Source organism: Notolepis coatsorum (genome assembly GCF_963971535.1).
Source record: "Notolepis coatsorum genome assembly, chromosome: 11".
Classification (NCBI taxonomy): Eukaryota; Metazoa; Chordata; class Actinopteri; order Aulopiformes; family Paralepididae; genus Notolepis; species Notolepis coatsorum.
In genome coordinates this window covers 83,353,930-83,376,530 of record NC_140175.1, presented here as the reverse complement: position 1 = coordinate 83,376,530, position 22,601 = coordinate 83,353,930, and the positions used below count along the sequence as shown (strand labels likewise).

General features: G+C 41.5%; 1 protein-coding gene across 1 annotated transcript in view; it reads right to left on the bottom strand.

Moving 5' to 3' along the window:
* Positions 1 to 1,136: 1,136 nt before the first annotated feature.
* The window catches only part of LOC311237168 (patatin-like phospholipase domain-containing protein 7), a 147,796-nt gene continuing 126,331 nt past the window's right edge, over positions 1,137 to 22,601 (bottom strand). Inside the window, exons 30-36 of the mRNA XM_084324977.1 lie at positions 21,670 to 21,786; positions 20,203 to 20,351; positions 18,988 to 19,140; positions 17,414 to 17,527; positions 10,172 to 10,256; positions 9,227 to 9,342; positions 1,137 to 5,151 (exon numbers count right to left, since the gene is read on the bottom strand). Of these exons, the coding sequence (XP_084181103.1) occupies positions 4,963 to 5,151; positions 9,227 to 9,342; positions 10,172 to 10,256; positions 17,414 to 17,527; positions 18,988 to 19,140; positions 20,203 to 20,351; positions 21,670 to 21,786 (923 nt within the window). The 3' untranslated portion in view covers positions 1,137 to 4,962. The remainder of the gene's footprint in view (positions 5,152 to 9,226; positions 9,343 to 10,171; positions 10,257 to 17,413; positions 17,528 to 18,987; positions 19,141 to 20,202; positions 20,352 to 21,669; positions 21,787 to 22,601) is intronic.

The window sequence follows — 22,601 nt, the reverse complement described above, 5'->3', positions numbered from 1 at the left end:
AATCATGATTTATGACATTATGCACTTTCAATAAAGCATTATTTAAAAAAAAATATTAAAAACTGTTGTCATTCTTATGTTGTGGCAGCAGCAGGGGGGACGACGACTTCGTAACCTAGTTACTTTCAAAGTAACTGAGTTACTTTGATAATCAAGTAATCAGTAAAGTAACTAGATTACTTTTTAAAGGAGTAATCAGATAACTTTTACAAGTAATCTGTGGCATCACTGTTTGACAGTCCCGTCGAACATGCAAAAAAGAGATACTTTTTTTCATGTATATACCGATACTTTTGCGCGTTATCCCGTGGTGAATATTGTATAGTTTAGGAGTGCTTCTATACATAGTGCAAAACTAGGCTAATGTGCAGCCAGATAGCTTTCTACTGAACGCAGAGAGGGAACTGGTATCTATATTCTTCTCTCTCTGGAGACGACGGTAAGCTAATTTCCCAAAATGTTGGCGTGTTCTTTTATCATTCACATTTAGTCATTTAGCTGACGCTTTTATCCAAAGCGACTTACAAGTTCTGTACGACAACTCTATCAGCTGAGTAACAATGTTCATCGACGTGTTGAGTGCTACAGTGCAGGTTAGTATATTAGGACAAGTGCATGACAGTAAGGTTAGTTAGGGTTAGATCATATATATATATATATATATATAAAAATATAAAAAATAAAACGTCATTTCAGATAATGGTTAAAGAAGTGCGTCTTTAGTCGACGGCGAAATATTGGACGGGTTTCGGCTGTCCTAACTGTGGTGGGTAGTTCGTTCCACCATTGTGGGGCAAGGACTGAGAAAAGGCGGCTTCTCCTTGATGACCCTCCCGGAGCTCGGATAGGAGTGGGTCTGAGATGGCCAGAAGATGCAGAGCGTAGGGTTTTATGTTACTTTCCATTCCAGGCAAGGTGACAAAGAACAGATTATGTGGAACAGCATGTGGAAAAGAGGGGTCAATACTTGGTACGTGGTTTGGGAGTTTAACACAAAGAGTCAATGAAATGTATTTTCCAACAGACCTTCTAATGAAACGTCCTGATTTGATTTGAAACGGTGAATTGATCACAAGCCCTGAACCAGGACACAGAAAAACACGTTTCTGAGAATGAAGGACACGGCAGCTACAACCGACAGTGGTTTTATTAGTAACAAGTGTTTCACACTAGATCATCAAACAAACATTACTTATCCCGATACAAATAACATAAATATAGACCCAACAAAATGTTTTACAGGCTTATTGGTAAACTGTGCTCCCCTATTTTGTTTGACAAATCTGAGCATATTTTCTTCCACATTCAAACAATGAAAAGCTTGAATCTTGAGAAGGTGGTCCTATTCACAATTTAAAAAGGAATTTAATTCACAATTAAACAGGAACATTCTATAAGCGAAGATTTCAAATAAAGAGTTGAACCGACTGGAAAGTGACTCGACAGCCTTGCGTCGAAGGCCCCGTGTCTGAAGCGGCTGCTCTCGCTCCACTAGGGTCGGCTGAGGACTTCATGGCACAAAGCCATGCATTACAAAAGCACTTCCATCCATCAGTCATTGATTACCACCACTTCCCATTTAGCAGAGTACTATTTCATTCATACAGTAGTGCCAGTGGGGCTCTGCATTCATTCATTGTGCTTGGGTATTGGACACAACCCAAAACTACATACCAGTGGTCATATATCTTTGAGGAAGACACCTGACATTTTCAATTCACTCCCATTTTTCTTGACCAGACACATGTCACATTATATAATAAATGTTAGCATTTTGTCCTTCAGCTCGCTTCAAATGTTTTTTTTGTTGTTTTCTTCTCAAAGGTGTCCTCAGAATTTCAATGGCTTCTAATGACTAGCGGCCATTGTGACATGGTCGTTAGATTAAATTCGAATCACATGGGTTATTAAATAGCTCAAAAGTGTTACCACTGGCCTCGAGCGGTTCAAAATAACAATGGTTCATAAAGTAAGCCACTGGTTTCAACGAGGAACGCCACCAACAGATATTTCAGTTACTTGATGAGCCAATACAGAAACATTTCCCTGCAATGTGACAAGTTACTTGTTAAGAAAAAACAGAATATTGAGATATTCCTCGAACATCAACAAAGCCTTAACCAGATACCGTAACCGAAACCTCTAAAAGGTGCATAGCCTCCTACCTCCTTGTGACTCAACTTTATGACACACTCACACGTTCTTAAATCACACATCTCCGCATGGGGATCTCAGTCACAGGCTCTTTCCATCATCCACATAATTTATGTAAAGCTACTACTGTAGTAACATAGCCATAGCATAAATATTAGCTTAGTTAAAAAGTGCCTTCATACGCTACAAGCCTGAGGCACACGCGGTACTATATCTAATGGTAGTAAAAAAATTACGAAATATACTGTATAACGTTTATGTAAATTACTTGCATTGATAAGGCTTAATGGTGCGAAAGTGAGTCCGTTTAAGGGCTGGTGTGACTGCAGGGAGAAGAGTTAATCAAGGCTCTATGATTCAGCAGTCCCATCATACTGTGCACAGCTGGAGTGATTGTCCCAGCTGTCTTTGATTGTGCCTGTGCATAGAAACAATAGCAGCAGCAGGAGCATCTGGACTCTAGGCTGGGTTTGCACTGCTGGAGCGAACATCATTATTAACCATCTACATACAATATGGAGGCCCGGAATATTTTTGTTTTCATCGCTGTACAAAAACAAAACCACTGCTGTTATGGAACAACATAAGATTGACAATCAAGTTGAAACTAAAAACAATGGGGTATGAATGGCTTCCATTGGGCCCTTGGGTAGAAAAGAAAACAAACAAAAACAATTCAACAAAAATGATCACGTTAAGTTTCTATTAAAAATAGAAGTGAATTGAAATGAAAACGTTAAAACTGGAGTATAGTTTCATACAAGAGGTAATTATTGTGAAATGAATATGAATGAATAATTATTATGGAATGGATATTAATTCATAATTACTATTATGGAATGAATATGAATGAATACTTGTAGAATTGTCCAAATGACAGAACATGAATCAAACATGTACTTTTGCTACTATTATCAATATAATTGATAATATATAATGTCCTGTACTGTTCCAGAACTAAGCCCCGCCCCCCTCGCCATGCGTCCTGCTTGTCTGTCATTGCATGTGGAGCTTATGATCTGATAGGGCAGATCCCCTCAGTCTGCTGCTCAGACTGTATCTGCTCCATTCAAGACAGAAGGTCTGAACACTCTCCACCCCACTCTCTCCCAGTGCAAACACATGGCTTTGAAGTAAGTCAGTCAGTCAGTCAGCCAGTTTAGTCAGTCAGCCAGTTCAGTCAGTGCATCAGTCAGTCAGTCAGTCAGTCAGTCAGTCAGTCAGTCAGTGAGCCAGTTCATCGGTCAGCCTGCCAGCCAGTCAGTCAGTCAGTTCATCACAGTCAGTCAGCAAGTTTGTCAATCAGCTTGCCAGCCATTTCAGTCAGGCAGCCAGTTTGTCAGTCAGTCAGCCTGCCAGTCAGTTGGCCAGTCAGTCAGTGTACCTGGCACACGATGCAGGAGGAAACTGCAGTGATAGCTGTGACCACAGAGCATTGATGCTGCCGCTTCCTTCTCTTTGTTCCTCCGTTTTCCATATCAAACCAATTCCCCAGAGGCAGAGGGGAAGAGAGAGAGAGAGTGTGTGTGTGTGTGTGTGTGTGTGTGTGTGTGTGTGTGTGTGTGTGTGTGTGTGTGGGGCATCTCTTCCTATGAGTGCGGGAGAGAACGTATGCATGCTGGAAATTAATAGACTTGAGGCTGTGAAGAGGTTTGACATGACTTGCATGTGTTGGGCTGTGGAACGGGGTAGAGCTTAACATGTATGCCGGTCGACTGTACCCGATGGGTTTGGTCGGGTCTTCATTACTCATGTTCAGATTTAAAAAAGATACAGAAAAACGCCTTGACCAGACACATGTCACATTATATAATAAATGTTAGCATTTTGTCCTTCAGCTCGCTTCAAATGTTTTTTTTGTTGTTTTTTTCTCAAAGGTGTCCTCATAATTTCAATGGCTTCTAATGACTAGCGGCCATTGTGACATGGTCGTTAGATTAAATTCGAATCACATGGGTTATTAAATAGCTCAAAAGTGTTATTGTAATTATTGTGAAATGAATATGAATGAATAATTATTATGGAATGGATATTAATTCATAATTACTATTATGGAATGAATATGAATGAATACTTGTAGAATTGTCCAAATGACAGAACATGAATCAAACATGTACTTTTGCTACTATTATCAATATAATTGATAATATATAATGTCCTGTACTGTTCCAGAACTAAGCCCCGCCCCCCTCGCCATGCATCCTGCTTGTCTGTCATTGCATGTGGAGCTTATGATCTGATAGGGCAGATCCCCTCAGTCTGCTGCTCAGACTGTATCTGCTCCATTCAAGACAGAAGGTCTGAACACTCTCCACCCCACTCTCTCCCAGTGCAAACACATGGCTTTGAAGTGGCAGAAAAACGCCTTTAGTCAGGAATCTTTCTAGCTTTAGTCCAGACACAGGCTGAGGAAAGGAATACGCCTTGGACTGTGTTCAGGTTTAGGGTACCTATCGTCTTGTCTGACTCTAATTAATGAGCAAATAAGCCCCTGATACCGGGTCGTCGGGGAGGAGTCCTGGGTCTGCCAGGGGAGGTGAGGGAGGTGAGGGAGGTGGGGAGGTGGGGAGGTGAGGGAGGTGGGGGAGGTGAGGGAGGTAGCGAGGCAGTGGTGGAAAAAGGGAAACCGGGATCTCCCATTAGACGTGAATGTGAGGTGTGTCGAAAAGAGACAGAAATACAATACAAACAATACACTGAAAAAAGACTGCTTAACAGGAGAACCTTGCAGGCAGGGTTGATGGACAGAGAACATTCGGACATAGTTCAATACAGGTCGGATGTTTGATGGGTTTCCCTGGACTGTTCTCAGACGTTGTCCTGGTTCTGAGGTGGGGGTGAGGGCGAGCGCGAGTCTGGGGGACTGCACAGGGCACTGGGGGAGTCGGGGGAGGTGGGATAGTCAGGGATGTCGGGGGAGGTAGACAGGTAGTGGTCGATGGAGGAGTTAGAGAGCAGAGGGAGACGCTGAACGTGTCTGATCTCCAGCTCTTCATCCTGAGGAAGAGGAGTGAGATTAAAAAGTAAGAGTTAAAGATTTTTTTTGGCATATCTACAAACAATGGGCAACAGATAGCATTGTCTTTTTGATGCAACCCATAGCTGAGATGTCATGTACCTTAACTCATTGAGCGCCACGCTGTTTTCCCATCTTTACTCAATGGCGCCAGCGTTATTGACCATTTTCACAATGTTTGCGGACCCATCGTATATTCTATATTATAGCTATGGAGACAATAGTATGGCTCATTTGACAGACACTGTTTATAGTCCAACACTGACAAACCAGTTAATTTCTACATACTTTCGTTTATGCGCTATTCCGCGCTAAACATCGCCCCCTTTTCAAAATAATCCAGTATTTTTTTCTAGACGTGTGATATGCATATGCGAAATCGTTCGGGTTGCTCGCCTGAAACCTATATTATTTCTAAATCAAAGGTATATGCCATATGTAGATGTTTCTTCACAAAATCATGAAGGGGGGGAGGTTGTTTGAGGAAGCTGCGATCGTTACCAAAAGCATGTTTTAGGTTCGGTAAAATAGACCTAAAATAGACCTTACCTTAGTCAGAAGGTACTCCAAAATGAATAATCCCAGTAGTTCCATCGCGATCTCAATTACTCGTGTGCATTGGGCATGGCTATAATACGGGAAACAATAGGTTTCAGGCGAGCAAATCTCCGACAGGCGGCTGTGTTCTGATTCCTGCAGCCAGGCACAGAGAGAGACACCTTAGAGACCCAGTTCAAAAGGTAGGCGATACTGCCATCTGTCGGGATTCGATCGCCATTGCAATTTTAATGTAGGCAGCGATGCTTCAATACCGCCGCCTGGTGGATGATCGGGCGAGTTACTACCGGAAATGGATCTCTGGTGATCTCGGTGCATCTGGGAATTCCGTCCGGCAGTCACATATTGTTGCGGGACTCTAGACACACATCCGTGTATATGGATTGCTGCCATAACTCAATAATCGATATGATTTGGGCGTTTATTGCGCCATACAAAGCGGAAATGGATCTAGTCGATCGACGTCAAATAAGTGGGATCTTTTTCCTCCAGTCTCATCGGCAAACGGTAAGAGGACTGTAACGTTACTTTCAGCTTGATGGTTTATTCTTTTCAATGCAAACCGCTCTGATCAATATATCACCCATACTACATAAAGCTAGGATCGTATTCAGTTGGATTTTTTAATATAGCGTGTATCGCGAATAAACTGCAATCGATAATCTATATTATGCGTTTAGGCCTATAACTAGCGTTCTAGGAATTACTGCAGAAAACGATAAAAACACTTATATTCGGTATTTTCGTATGAATATATGAATGAAAAAGTATAACGTTCCTACATCCTGAACGATAGATAATCGATGTTGAATAGTAATGTCAATTTAGCAATACAATTTAAAAAGTTATAGCCCTGCAAAGAAGGTGAACATCTCCATAGGCTTACACTGGTGGCAGTGATCATACATTGATGGATATAAGCGTGGCAGTTGATGTGTTAAGGGAAGAGAAACACTGCAAGGTTGGGTTCCAAACAGATCTAGGATCAGGCCATCCGACCCACACGGATTTACAATACTGTAAAGCTTGGACGGCCAACTTGGTTCTTAAAGTGACATTTCACTACAGTAGAACATGTTCATTTTTAAATACTACACATCCATATAGCTTACTGATAAGTAGGGGTGGGTATCACCAAAGGCCTCACAATACCATATGATCACATATCAATCAGACTGTGTGATATATTGATTGATTTATTACCTTTTAAGTATGTCCCCAACAGAAAACTGAATTTCTATAGCAGTAAAATGGGATTGTAAAATAAATAAATATATATTATTATATACAGTATATATTTGTATTATTATTATTATTATTATTATTATTATTATTATTATTATTATTATTATTATTATTATTATTATTATTATTATTATTATTATTATTATTATTATTATTATTATTATTATATTTGTTATATGGATACTTGGCATCACTGTATCAATATAATATCGGCACACAAAATATAGCAATATATTGCTGTATGGATTTCCCCCCCACCCCACCGATAATATGCACTTAGATGGAGGTAGACTGCAGAAAACAAATCATGTTCTACCTGTAAGTGAATTTAGAATGTTATGATATAGTAGTTAATTATTCTTCATTGTTATATTCTTTTTTTTATTAAAACTCCACCACAGACAGTGGTACTGGATAAACACTCCTCATTTAGTGTGTATTATTAAGGGGAGACACTGCAGGTGAATAGGCAAATATACTTTTTTTGTTGATTTTGAGATTGTTATATTTTGCTTCCTAAACATGTCTTCTATGAAACTAGTGACAATAAAACGTCAATAACACACATTTAGTTGTTTATTTTACTTCATTTTGCCTTATTGCATCCATAAATGTGCACATATTTAATGGGGAAGTGCCTCATTTGCATATATAAACATACAATTCTGAAAACTTGCAATATATTTTTTCTTAGTTTATATGTACATAACAAACTGGGAAAGTTTCATAGTGATATCTATTCAAATATTTTTTGCCTATTAGGGGGTACTACACTGTACTACACTGTTTGTAGCCTGTGTGTAGTTCTGTTCAGTTCAATAACATCATTATTATTATTATTATTCAGTTATCAGGCATGTGTTTAGGTTGTCTATTACTAATGGTTTGATTAGGTATTGTGTTTGTAAATATCTGTTTCAAAAAAAAAAGTATGGCATTTTACAATACAGAACTTTGAAGGCGTTTTCCCAAAAATGAGTTTTAAGAGTTTTTCCTCATACTCTGAGCCAGAAATATCCACTTCAGTAACACTCACATACACCAAACCTTCCAGTTCTATTCATATCTATGTTCTGAAGGTATTTACAGAAGGGTTTGTTGATATCGCATTCATACCCTGATTTATATCACATTTTATTCCTAAAAACATGGCGAAATATGGAATTTTACCATAAAAATGGACTGAATGGAGTATTTTCTGATTTATGGAGTGATAAAAAGAGATATCCAAAATCCCCTCTGTAATAACCTTTGGCTCTAATATGTCAACAAAATGAAACAATAATTTTGAAAATGGCTTTATCCAATGTTCAGATTTCTGTCCTGGAATTATATGCAAATCATTGCATATTTAAGTAGATCATGCCTCATTTGCATATTTAAACATACAATTTCAGAAAACTTGTAATACAAAAAAGTCTTGTCTTAATATAAGTAATCAACTGGGGAAGTTTCATTGTGATATCTATTAGTTAAATTTTTTACCCTATTCACCTGTAGTGTCTCGCCTTAAAACTCCACCACACAGATAGTGGTGCTGGATAAACACTCTTAATAAAAACATTTTAAGATGGTAATGAGGGACACTGTTGCTATTTTCAAAGACCACGGACTACCTTATTCCCGCATTACTGCCTAACCCTACCACACAGAGTATCACTTCAATTGGTAAATTATACTTTACCCGTGGCATGCATGGTACAGAGGGTCTGTGTGGAGATTAGGGTGTGAAACTGGGTGCGAGTTTCAACTGAGTTCAAGTGGTTTTTGAGGGAACTCTATTTTTTATTTGGTTACCACCAAGTATGTCCACCAGAAGTGATTGTTTTTGCCACTGAAACAGAAATCTCGCTCTGAAATCCCACAAGACGTGAGTTGTTGCAGGAAGACAACACTGGAAACTATGGAGCATGAGAGTGGAAGGAGGATTCTATGGATAATGTGAATGTTACAGCGAAAAATGTGTTGCAATACAGATAGCTTAGCGCTATCTAAAAGATAAAAACAGCGGTTTGTGTTTGTGCATTTCTAAATTGTGCCAACAACATGCCGCTCACTTTGCCTAGCATTTATAGAGGGGTCAGAGGAATTTACACTTTCACCACAAATGTCATGCCACAAAACAAACTAAACACACAGCCTCCACAACAGTGACATCCGTGTTGGAGATCTTAACATCCATAAATCGAGCTTAAGAAATCCAGCAACGTGAGTCCACCCTAAAACCCCAGTGAGTGGTGGGCGTGTCCACACCGTATCAGCAGTCTCCTCGCCCTCAGTGTGTTCTCCATAGTGATTGGACAGCTCCATGTCCGACAGGGCACTCTCCACCGCCTCCTCCTCGTAGTCAGTGTGGTAGTCTGACTCCTCTGATGGAGGGAATGGATGGACGGAGGTGGAGGAGAGAGAGGGAGAGAGAGAGAGAGGGAGGGAGGTAGAGCGAGAGAGAAGAGGTGGAGGGTGGGAGATGGAGTAGATAAAGCAAAGAACCGTGAGTGAACGAGTGATGAGAAAGTGAATGAAAAAAAGCAAGTGAGTGAATAATTAAAGAAAGGGATGAGTGTGCAAAGAGAAGTGGAGGAGGGCGGTCGATGAGCAATGAATGAGAAGTGCGCGTGAGAGAGAGAGAGGCAGAGAGTTCAAGCGCTGTGATGTGACGTCACAGAGACTGAGACGCCACGTTTATAGGCCTTCAATAAAGGAGTTATGGCGCCACTTCCACCTCACTGTCGCTCGTTTAAATTCATTCCACCGGATCGACTTTTCATTCGCTCGCAAATTGGAAAAAACCTTGAGGCTAAATTGGAAAGTGTATGTAATGTAAGCGGCACGTTTTAGTTCCGTCAAAGAGTTTCACGGGACGCTGCGCCGGTTCCTTCAAGGACTCAGGTTTTTTAATTAGAGGCTGCAGGCGTCCTGCTGCCTGCTGTCGTCTGTACCCTCTGGTTGGCAAGGCAGCGAGCGCCACGGCAACAACACGAGCACAAGACTACAATAGCTGCTAATGCGCATACACACACACACACACCAATGTTAGTATTGGAATCTGTTGTGTATATCAGAGAGAGAGAACACAAGAGCAAGAGCAAAAACGCAAAGAGCTTGGCAGATAGAGTGTGTGTGTGTGTGTGTGTGTGCGTGTGTGCGTGTGTGTGTGTGTGTGTGTGTGTGTGTGTGTGTGTGTGTAGATCATTTTACCTTCTACAAGCGCTGGTTTGACAGGTTCAATGCGGGACACAATCTCTGCCAGGTCAGTGAAGGAGGCATTAGGACACATGACCACCTGTAGATAGACACACAGACACACGTTGACTTCCATTAATTCACTAGCCCCCAACCCTAACCTTATAACCTTAAAGGGATAGATGTTTGGAGATCATCAACCTTTATTTATTCTCAAATACAATTGAGGTCACCCTCATTTTCAATGTCGTCGAGACTTTACAGACATTTCAATGCACACATTTCTACAATATAACAATAAATATTAATAACTATCTATATAGTTAAAGGGGACAACTGCTATTCCTAGCACTATTTGGGCAACTTTACACAATTCCTGTTAGTCTATTGAAGACATCTGTAAGGTTTTTTTCAAAAAAATGCATTGTTTTATATTTCTAATCAAGTACTCAAAACCATCATTTTCCAGCTTCAAGATTTCAGGCTGTTATGGCCTGGCTCCGCCCATAAGCACTTTGAGTGACAGTCAGCCCACACAGCGACTGGTAGACAGAGAGAGAGAGAGAGAGAGAGAGAGAGGGGGGGGGGTGGGTGGGAGAGAGAGAGAGAGAGAGGGGGGGGGGTGGGAGAGAGAGAGAGAGAGAGAGAGAGAGCTTCTTCCAGAGCGAAACCAGACACCTCTGCACACACTCCGGAGGGAGGGAGAGAGAGAGAGAGAGAGGGGGGGGGGGTGGGAGAGAGAGAGAGCTTCTTCCAGAGCGAAACCCAACACCTCTGCACACACTCTCCCGTGTGCCGCGCAGCAGGTCCCCCCCCCCCCCCCCCCCCAGTGCTCCCTCTCTCTCCATCTCTCTCTCCCTCTCTCCCTCCAGAGCGCACACAGAGGCGTCGGGCCCCACTCCGCCTCGCAGCATGAGGAAGTGGCTTCCACTCGCTGTCTAGTCTAGGTAGAATGGGGGCGGGCATTAGCTCCAACCACAGAGCCAATCGCATCACTGTGCGCTACCCAGCGTCCGAATGACGTGACTCAGTCGTTCAAATCAAAATGGCCTGATTTACTGGAGGAGGAAAGGGGCTGAGCTGAATCAGAGCAATCCGCCAATATGGTATTTAGACACCAAAACACATTGATACGAACTCCTATTACTATAATACAATGCTAGAGACTGAAAAATGACATTTATAGTACATGTCACCTTTAAGGTAAAACCCTTAAAAATAATGTATGGCAACAACATAATATAACACAGGTGGGGCAAGTGACCGAAAGGGGAAATATGATACCTTTTAATGAACTTAAAACACAGTTTGGGCTGAAAGACACAGAATTTTTATCTTATTTACAAATACAATCAGTTATTAAATCATTGTTGTCTAAAGACATAGCTATAGGAACAAACAGAGTCTTGGAAGAGACATTAAGGGGAATTACAGGCAGGAAAGGCATTGTATCTGCAATGTATAAACTATCATGTTCAACCACCCCTGATACCAATACCCAAACTAAAGTCCAATGGGAGCGAGACATGGGTATACCCATATCTGAAACACAGTGGGAAGCAGCACTTAGGAATAGTACTAAAATATCTAAATGTGTTAGATATAAAATTATACAATTAAAGATACTACACAGGGCCTATATAACACCCTGTACACTGAATAAAATGAATCACACCCTACCCAAATTGTGCTGGCATGGGTGTGGAGTAGAGGGTACGCTCATGCACTTGCTGTGGCCCGCTTGTTAGGACATTTTGGTTGGACATTGCTGAGGACCTGTCAGTTACTCTCCAAATTGACATTAATCCTTGCCCTATAACGTGTATATTGGGTGTAAAAATGGACACTGCTCAAGCAAAGATTGTAAATAATATTGTAGCACTGGCTTTTCTAGCATGCAAACGGATTATTTTAATGAACTGGAAAGAACGCAAACCTACAGTAACTGCTTCAGTTTGGAGAACTGGCGCAAGGACTTCATGGACTTGTTATCAATGGAACAGGCTGCTCTCTCTCTTCAAGAGAGTGATAGGCCCGATGGCCTTCAAGGTCCCCTGAACTTAATTAGATCACTATCTGGAATGTTTGTGTACTGAACCTTTGTAACACTCTGCAACCCCCCCCCTCACCCCCTTAATAATAATAATATTATTATTATTATTATTATTATTATTATTATTATTATTATTATTATTATTATTATTATTATTATTATTATTATTATTATTATTATTATTATTATTATTATTGTCTTAGTTTGTCATGTATGTATTGTCCTGCTTGTGAAAAAAAAAAAACGTTAAATATAAAAAAAAAAAAAAAACTATCTATATCGTACTTTTCGGACTATAAGCCGCGGCTTTTTCCCCCATTTTTCGACCCTGCGGCTTATATAACGGTGCGGCTTATATGTGGACAAAACCCGAAAATCGAAATATTGCTTTTTTTACTGCATTGAAATGTTATTTATCTGTTCCCTTATTTGCTAAACTTAATACAACTTGTAAATGAGTTAATGTTATTTGTCCGACAGTATTGTGTCCCAATGGGAGTCATTCTCTGTAGAGGTGGGAACTTAAAGCTCAATATAAGAACGGCCATGCACCACCACTCACAGAATCGAGAAAGAGCAATCAATCTGTCAATCCTTTCCGTGTCGGGTGAGGTTTCCCGTGTTGAGTCAAATTAAGCCGCAGGCTCCACTCCTTACATATGGTAATTAAACATTAAAACACATGCGGCTTATAGTCCAGTGCGGCTTATATATGTACACATCATTCAATTTAGCTGCTGCGGCTTATAGTCAGGTGCGGCTTATAGTGCGAAAAGTACGGTACTCTTCACACATGGACCGCAGTCCAGAGTGTACCACAGAAATTAGTATAAAATGAACATAGGCATAAAATCAGCACACACTTTTTTTTTATTAAAGTAGTGCAATTAGGGCTGTCTTAAATACTTCGAAGCTTCGTTCGATGGGGCATGGGATTCGAATATGAAAAAAAAAAAAAAAAAAAAAGTACTTTTTTTTTGCAAAATCAACTCTGCCTCTTTGTTAATTACAACAATCAATGCTGTTTGTTATTTAAGATGAGGTCGGACTTGGCACTGACAGATTTGTGTTCATTGTGCTGCTTTTATAAAGCCTCAAATGACGGCTTACAATATTTCATGAAAGCAAAGTGTTTTGTTTGTCTAAGATTTAAAAAGGTTTAAACTTTACAGCACTGACAAAGTTGAACAAAGTGCTGTACAATTCCCACAACATTAAAAAAAGAATAAATAAAATAAAATAAATACATTTTTTATAAAAAACATTTTAATCTCGAAGCTTCGAATTTAAATCGAATCTCGGCCCCGAAGCTTCAAATTCCAAAAAATAATTCAAAGGTCAGCCCTAAGTGCAATGTAAACGTGCAGACGAATGAACGAGATGAAGTGGTATGAACTACTTACTGGTAGTATAGTTGATGCTATTAGATGAACTCAGAGTCCTGTGGTCAGAGTTCTGAGCTTGTGCTTGAGGCACACAGTGTTCTCTGCTGTGGATGGTTAAAACGTTTGCCTGCATGTTATATTGTTATAGTGTGGATCAACAGTTTCTTTAGTCTTGTGACACCGTCTGCTGCCTCTCTGAAGCTTCCTGGTTCACTCTGAATCGGCCCAGAACTTCCAACCATGGGACTCAGTGAGTTAATGGAAATGCAAGTATTTCATACCACTTTAATGTCCAAAGATATTAACTAATCCTTTAACCATAACAACCACGTTGCCTAATCCTAACCACTGACCCTTGCCGTCACCCATCAGCTGCTTTTTAGTCTGAAATGCGTCCCTGATTTTAGGCCGAAAAACACAAACACATCACCACTTACCGACCAATACCACCAAGAAGCCATAGAGGGTTGAGATATTTGCATCTTATGCTCAATCAAATAGTCCTAAAACTACATGTACAAGTTCAAGTTCAAGTTTCTTTATTAGTTGTCATACAGAAGTACAGAATACTTTTATACAAAATGCTTCTTTCTGTTACGCTCCAGAGACTGTGCTAGACAAAAGGATAAGTATAAAATAAAATAAGTATAGCAAGTATAAAATAGAAGTCACGTACGTAGACACAAGTGTTCAGTATGTACATATGTACAATGTTCAATGCAGAGTAGAAGTAACTGAGTTACCATACAATATACTATACAATATACTAATTACAATATACTATATAGTGCAAAGCAGAATGGGATGAGGTACAATTTAGGTACAATTTACAGTAAGGTGTACTGAGGTATGGGTTGTAGTGCAAATTATTTGCCAATAAATATAAAGTGTGTTTAGGTGTTCTAAAGTGTGTAGAGTGGGTGCTGCAGTGAGTGGTTTGTTTAAAGTGAGTGTGTGCGTGTGGATGCGTGTGCTGCGAGTGCTTTTGATGGTTGTTGCATAGTGTTATTGTTCGTTGAGCAACCTGATGGCCTGGGGATAGAAGCTTCTTCTGAGTCTTTCTGTGCTTGCCATGCGACTCCGGTATCGCTTGCCTGACTGCAGCAGTTCAAAGAGGCAGTTGTTTGGGTGGCTGGAGTCTTTGATAATTCTCTTAGCCTTACCCATGCACTGCTTGTTGTAAATGTTCTGGAGAGTGGGAAGCCCCCCTCCAATTGTGCGTTCGGCTGAACGGGCCACTCTCTGTAGTCTGCTGCGGTCTTGTGCGGTGCTATTCCCAAACCAGGAGGTGATATTGCCAGTCAGGATGGTCTCTATTGTGCATGAGTAGAAGTTCTTAAGGATCTTCTGACTGACTTGGAACTTCCTTAGGCGCCTGAGGAAGTAGAGGCGTTGCCGTGCCTTCTTCACAACACTGTCAATGTGTGTGGTCCATGTCAAGTCCTCGGATATGTGGACTCCTAGGTACTTGAAACTGTTCACTCTCTCAACTGGTGCCCCGTCGATGCTGAGGGGGCTGTAGTCCCTGACCCCCGACCTCCTGAAGTCCACAATCATCTCTTTTGTTTTGCTGACGTTCAGGGAGAGGCAGTTCTCCTGACACCACTGCGACAGATTCTCTACCTCTTCCAGGTAGGCCCTCTCGTCGTTGGCAGAGATCAGGCCCACCACTACTGTGTCATCAGCAAATTTGATGATTGTGTTGTTGTTCCGCTGTGCCACACAGTCATGTGTGTACAGGGAGTAGAGAAGGGGACTCAGAACACAGCCCTGGGGGGCCCCTATGTTGAGCGTGATGGATGAGGAGGTGCAGTTGCCTGCTCTTACCACCTGGGGTCTACCCGTCAGGAAGTCCAAGACCCACTGGCAGAGGTCATAGTTCAAGCCCAGGTCCCTGAGCTTGGCTATGAGTTTGGAGGGGACTATGGTATTGAATGCTGAGCTGTAGCCGATGAACAGCATTCTCACATAGTTCCCCTGCCTCTTGTCCAGGTGTGATGCTGCTGTGTGCAGCACATGGGCTATGGCGTCCTCCGTGGACCTGTTGGGGCCAGTGCGTGTGAGCGGCGCGGGGAGCGGAGCGGGCGGTTTTGACGTGAGCGAGGAGTGGGTTTTAAAATGGGTCGGCGCGACGTCCGGAGCGAGAGTTCTCCTCCGCTCCAATCCACTCCAGGCCGCTCACAGTGGTTTAACACTGATGTAATATACATGTAGTACAATGCCAAAGCAACAGATGGCGATGTACAAACATGAAGGCCATTTTCAACCAATGAGAAGGGTGAACCTGTGATATCCTGTTCAGGCTTTGTCACTCACATCCTGTTAGAAAAAGTTTTGACGCCATTGTTGTTGTCGTTAGCTTACATGCTAACGTTAATGGCAGCGACCATAGCATTGTGGCTAGGCTAGCTATCATCGCTTAATAGAGCTAGTGAATGGATAAACAATGTTATTTAACATTACAGAATGGGTACAATTACAATGCGGCTCAATACAAACAATTGTTAAGGGGCCCAGGGGGTGTAGACTGTTGTAGTTTGAGCTAATTTACACCATGCTCCAAAAAAAAATAAAAAATCTGCCGAGCGATGTGGCGCGGGGAGCGCTCGATTCAAGGTGAGCGGTGAGCGAGCGGAGAGCGACTTGGGGGCGGGGTCAACATGAGCAATTAGCGGAGCGGACCAAGCTTTAAAGAGCGAAGAGCGGATTTCTCACCCGCGCCGATCCGCTCACGTGGCCTGGTTGGGGCGGTATGCAAATTGCAGGGGGTCCAGGTTGATGGGGGGGAGGGAGGAACAGATGTAGCCCTTCACTAGCTTCTCAAAGCACTTCATGGCTATGGAGGTGAAAGCTACAGGGCGGTAGTTGTTGAGGCAAGCGGGCGTAGATTTTTTGGGTACAGGGATGATGGTGGACTTCTTCAGACAGGTGGGGATGACAGCCTGTTCTAAGGACAGGTTAATATGTCAGTGAATACCGGGGCCAGTGGGTCGGCACAGACTTTTAGGACGCGGCCGGGGATGCCGTCCGGTCCTGCTGCCTTCCTGATATTCACTTTCTTAAAGGTCATCCTCACCTCATGTTCTGTTATTCTGAACACTGAATCTCCATCAGCAGTGCCCCCCCCTCCATTGCAGTGGTTTGTAGGCTGGTGTTGTTATTCACAGCCTCAAACCTCGCATAGAAGGTATTGAGATAATTTGCTAAGGAGATGTCACTGTTTGAGGGAGGTGCCTTTGTAATCGGTCATTGTTCTGAGGCCCTGCCACATACCTCTAGAGTGAGCCTGTTCAAACTGAAGTTCAACTTTATCCCTATAACGCCGTTTTGCCTCTATTACTGCTCTCCTGACGTTGTATCTCACCGTCTTGTGTTCATTCATGTTGCCTGACACAAGCACATATCTACCCAGGGCTTTTGATTTGGGTAAATTCTAATTGTGGTAGAGGGGATTGTTTCTTCTACCAGAGTACAGACAAAGTACAGTCTGCGATTCCATCTGGAGCTGGACGGCTCAGCGTCTTATCTGTCTCTTATCCTCCTCTTTCTCTCCCTCCCTTCCTCAGTCCATCATCTCTTCTTCTCTCTATGGTTTTTACATTGCTTCCAGTGGCAGCATGATAGTTAGACTACCAGTCCCTCACCATCTCCTCCCTCACATCTGTAACATGAAGACAAAAGGAAAAGAGAAATCTATACACGTCCTCTCGTGCATTTTCTCCCTCCATCAGTCCATCCCTTTTTTGAATCCCTCTCTCCCTCCATCCATTCCTGCATCCCTCTCTCCCTCCCTCCTTCCATCCCTCTCCCCCTCCTTACATTGTTACTCTGTGTGTGGAACTCCTCCTGGTGTTGGTCTTTCAGCATCTTCTCCACCACTCCGCTCCGACACCACACGTCAAACACCGTCTTCCCATGCTGGTAGCCCACCTCCTACACACACACACGCCAAATATAGTTTTTGTATGCAGGAAACTGTTAGTCCACCTCTTACAATACACATACACCATCATGTATACACAAAGATTAAAATAAATTTAAAAAAAGGTTATGCAAGTTCTTATATGAGACATGTATACTAGGGCTGTCAAGATGAACGATTCATTTGAAAAACATAACGCATAAAAGAAAATGTCACATTGCCCTTTTTCATCCAGCTGCGGTGGTTGGTGTGTTTACAGTCCGACATGCAGACCAGGAGAATAATGAGTGACCAGAGTCCCCTGAAACGTCTTATTTGATAACACAAAGTTTCTCACACTTTTGGATTAAACTAAGTTGTATAAACGATGCAGTGATGAACAGTCTTTCCAAGCGGAGCAACCGGTATTAAATAATGTCACACAGGTCGAGCTACGATATGCTTAATAATTATGCTGAAGGATATTGTTACATCAGAGAACAAATGTATTCACAAAATGGATCATTATTCAACGTTACTGAAGACACCTGTGACCGTACTTGTGATTTTTTACTTTCTCTAACCATTTCATCATGTATTTATTTATGACCGCAACCTCTACAGATGCATTTTGCGATATGCTTTTTAACATGTGTTAAGGCGATTAACGCAAGCCAATCATGCAATCAACGCGTTAATTAAAATGAATCAATCGACAGACCTGATGTATAAATACAGTATACAAACAAACAGCGATTATAGTACAATTACTCCATATATCATGATCATGATCATGTTTATGTTTATGTTATGTCTATTTATGCCTTACTCTTGTTTTTATATTTAATACTGTGTTTAAGACTGTGTTTTTATGATCTAGGACTGTGTGACAGCTAGCACCTAGGGCTGCATTTCGTTGTAACACTGTAACAATGACAATAAAGATCATTCTATAATATCTGTGATAACTGTCCAGGGGTGCCATCACAATTATGCTTGTTTCATATTCTTACTCTACATAATGAATTGTACCACAGAGCTTTTAAACACTCGATTTAATTACATGTCAAAACGAGTTTGTAAGCTGATTAAATGCATACCGTTCATATTCTAAAATGGCCTATCAAATGTAATAGGCCATACTGGCTACTGAACCATTCATTCTAAATAGCAGTGTGTTTTTAACTTTGCTGAATGTTTAATTTAGAATATTTTCAATATGTTATCTAATGTGTTCATTATTTGAATTGAATCTGCTCATAAGGACCAGGAGTTATATCAATTAATCTTTTTGTATTTATTTATTTTATAAATGGTACAATTCATTTATTTAGTTTGAAATATGCTACAAACTAAAGTATGGTGTGTGTTGTTTTGTTAATTAACCACATATGCATCCCCCCCCCCTCTAACCGATATTAAAACACGATAGTCAAGAGAATGCCACAGTTCAACAGGGGGCGCTCCTGAGCACAGCCAGTGCGACACTTACAGCTATCTCGTCGAACTTGCCAAACTCCAGGGTCCGGTAGCGGTCGATGGGAGGTCTGATGTACTCGCAGTAGTCGCTGTTCTTCACCAGCTCCAGCTGTCGAACACAGCAGACGTAGGCCAGCCGGGTCTGGATCTCCGCCATGTTGAGCACCTAGAGGGGCCAACGTCTCCTCATTATCACCAAGTACATTTCTGCGTGAATATACCACTTGAGCCCGAGCGGTCCGGTACCGGTACGAGAATGACATCACGGCATAAGTCCATCTCTACAGAATGTATGAATTAATGTTGCGGTTTTTTTTTGCACTCTGGTCACAGATGACAACTTATTTTCTTTGTACTGTATTTGTGCTGTATGATGACTGTTGGGACATAGGGATGCTCGATATTGGCTTTTTTACCGATACCGATATTGTCCAACTCTTAATTTCCGATACCGATATCAATCGATACCGATATATGCAGGGTTTCCCCCCCCAAAAAACTGAATAATTTCAGGTAATTAACATTACATATCTCTTGTTGTGGAATGTGGAACACAACATTATGCATACTTTTGACAATAAATAAAATCAGAATTTGTTCTTACTTGCCTGGGTAAATAAAGGTTATAGAAATGTAAAAAAAAGAAAATTATAATAATTTTAAATTTTTTTTTGAAAACCAATACCGATATTTTCCGGTATCACATTTTAATGACGATATCGGCCGATAATATTGGTAGGCCGATAATATCGGACATCCCTAGTAATAAAGTGTATATAGGATTAATCAGTCTCATTTACAGGCACTAACTGTTGGTTCCTGCGAGGACCCGTCGTCATGTTTATTAATGCGCATGTGCCAATAAACATTCTCTTACCTCCGACACAGTCCTGAGTAGACATGTTTTATTCGGTCTGCTAGCTAGCTTAATTGTGTATGTAGAGTACCACATTTAACACATGTGTAGATACTCCGCTAGATTATGTATTCCGTAACAATGACAATACATTTGAATCTAATGTAATGTAATCTAATACAGGGATCTGGACCCAGGCAAGTTCTCAAGCTAATCTTCAAACGTCTCGTGGTGAAACCAAGTGCAGACTGGGATATATAGAAAACAGAAATGCAGTGCAGTGTTCTACAGTGTGGTACATAAGCTCATGGATACTTAATGTATCAGTTGTCATAAAATGATACACATTGTTACAAAACAGGACGCCTTTACCTTGACCTTCTGGGCCAGAGGGTTGAGGCGTTTCCATAGCAGCCACCAGCCAGAAAGCGAGTCTCCGTAGTTGGTGAGGTTGGTTTCGTCCTGGCTGCCCACATCGATCGCTATCACCACTTTGGCTCCCATCGACCGTGCCACGTCAGCTGCGGGACAGAGGGCCGGGGGGGTGAGGCTTAGAGGAGATTCTTTTAAAAGATTGTTTAAATTGCGTTCCTCCTTTTCTTTTTTTCATGTGTACACCACAGGGCTTCAAAAGCCACAAAGCTTCAATCGCTGACCGATGCCAGAATCACTACTCAAATTTTTTTCTTTTTCTTTGTGTCTACTGTACATCAGCATGCGATATAGCTTATGAAAATAATGATCCAATATTCATGTTGAAAGTCAGTTCAGTACATTTAGTGTTTTCAGAAAACGTATCTGCCACATCTACCAATGACATTGAAACTTTGAACATGGGAAGAAAGAAACTTTGATTATTCGCTACTGAAGCCCAAAATATTGTGTGTAAAACATTAGTAATATCTGCTCTGGGGAAATAGACTGCATGTCTGGGTCAATCCAGGTAAAAGCTACAGTATAATCACTTACTAGTTTCACCCATCATTCCCACTTCAGTCATGAGAGGGAGATGAAGGGGTTAAATGACTTGCATGCCTCAACACATGAAGGGGTTAAAGAAGGACTTTTATACCTCGACAGACGAAGGGACAGTGACACTGGAAGAGTGACTGGGCATTTTATGCTGGAACTACTTCAACAGCCATGCATTTATTGAAAATTCCGCTCAGAACAGAATCAAACATCCACACAGGGGATGAAGAGGGAGAAACACTCAGAGCTACTTATTAGTATGAAATAATTTTTCATTTGTTTTAGCCATTTCCTCAATCAACCTGCTGCCAACTTTTGGTACAAGATCTGTTTATCTGAGAAAACCAATAGAACAGATTTCCAGACGTTAATTGGACCCAGTTCTGACTCAGTGAGTAGACAAATGTTGTCTTCCACTCAGATATCTCCATTGTTACTATGCATCATTCCACAGGAACTCGGGGCTCCTACATGCTTTTATCAAAAGAGGCCTTGTTTGGAATGCCAATTTTTTTCCTCCATGTTGGAAGAAACAAGGGTTGCTACAATATAATGAGATAGTGGAACGGTAATATCATGCATTTGCAATGTTCAACCTGCTCCAGCACTACACAGATGTTAGGCATTTTATTATGAAAGTGGTTACAGGCAGCCATGTTGGAAGAAAGATAACTGGCACAGTGAACAGACAGAGATCCAGCCCCCAACCCGCCACCCAGTACAGATCTCTATTGGTACTGGGTCAGAGTTTGGTCTGAGATCTGAGATCTACATACAGTAATGCTCTATTATTGTATCAGAGTGAAAATATGTTTCCATCCATGTATAATGAGATTATGAAATTCAAATAAATGGAAACTCTCAAACCTGGCAAGTTGTTGATATAGCCTCCGTCCATCAGCAGGTGTCCATCTTTGGGGTCACAGAGAGGAGGCAGGTAGCCAGACAGAGACATGCTGGCACGTATATACCGCCACAGAGAGCCTGGAATAGGACGTGTAGTTTAGACATTGTTGTGAAGGGCCAGATTAAAACTGAGAATCTACCTTTATTGTTTGATATACTTTGTATATTATTTATATATACACGGAATATCCCTTTACCTGCGTTCAAACCAGAGTAATATTCGCTCTCCTTATTGGACAGCGCCCTAGGCGCCACCTCGCAAGCCCCCAACGTCAGGTTCAAAGACAAGTTCAGGCATGTCAGAACATGCCCGGAGACAGCGTATTGATCCCAGACAAGGACTGCGGTTTGGGACTAGATAATCACTTAAGTATATATATACAGCGCAAGGTGCGCACAGCAGATAGATCACCTGCTTGTCCATCTAAACAAGCCAACGTAGTTCATCGTGTAAATTGAGCACTCGTGCGTTGAGAACATGTGCGAATAGAATAGTAAAGTGTCAAGAGTTTAATGCAGTAACGTAAAGTTTGACCTAATCTAATGTGAAGTAAATAGTCGTTCATTTATTGTATATCGTGCAACCACAGTTCGTTCGTGTGTAGCATTACCCAGCGGTTCGTCGTGTTTTAGCTAGTGTACCTTAGCCAGGGTGTGTGGCCAAAATACGTCGCCCGCACCCGAGGAGGCCTAGTCGGAGAACCGTTGGACATGTGCACAGGAGAACCAGCGTCGGCGATTGCAGAACCATTACTGGTTGGATTATATTGATTTGGAACGTGTTACCCGGAGAAGAGCCTCGTTGGAGCGTAACAGTAAGAAGCATTTTGTATGAAAGTATTCTGTACTTCTGTATGACAACTATTAAAGAAACTTGAAACTTGAAACTTGAT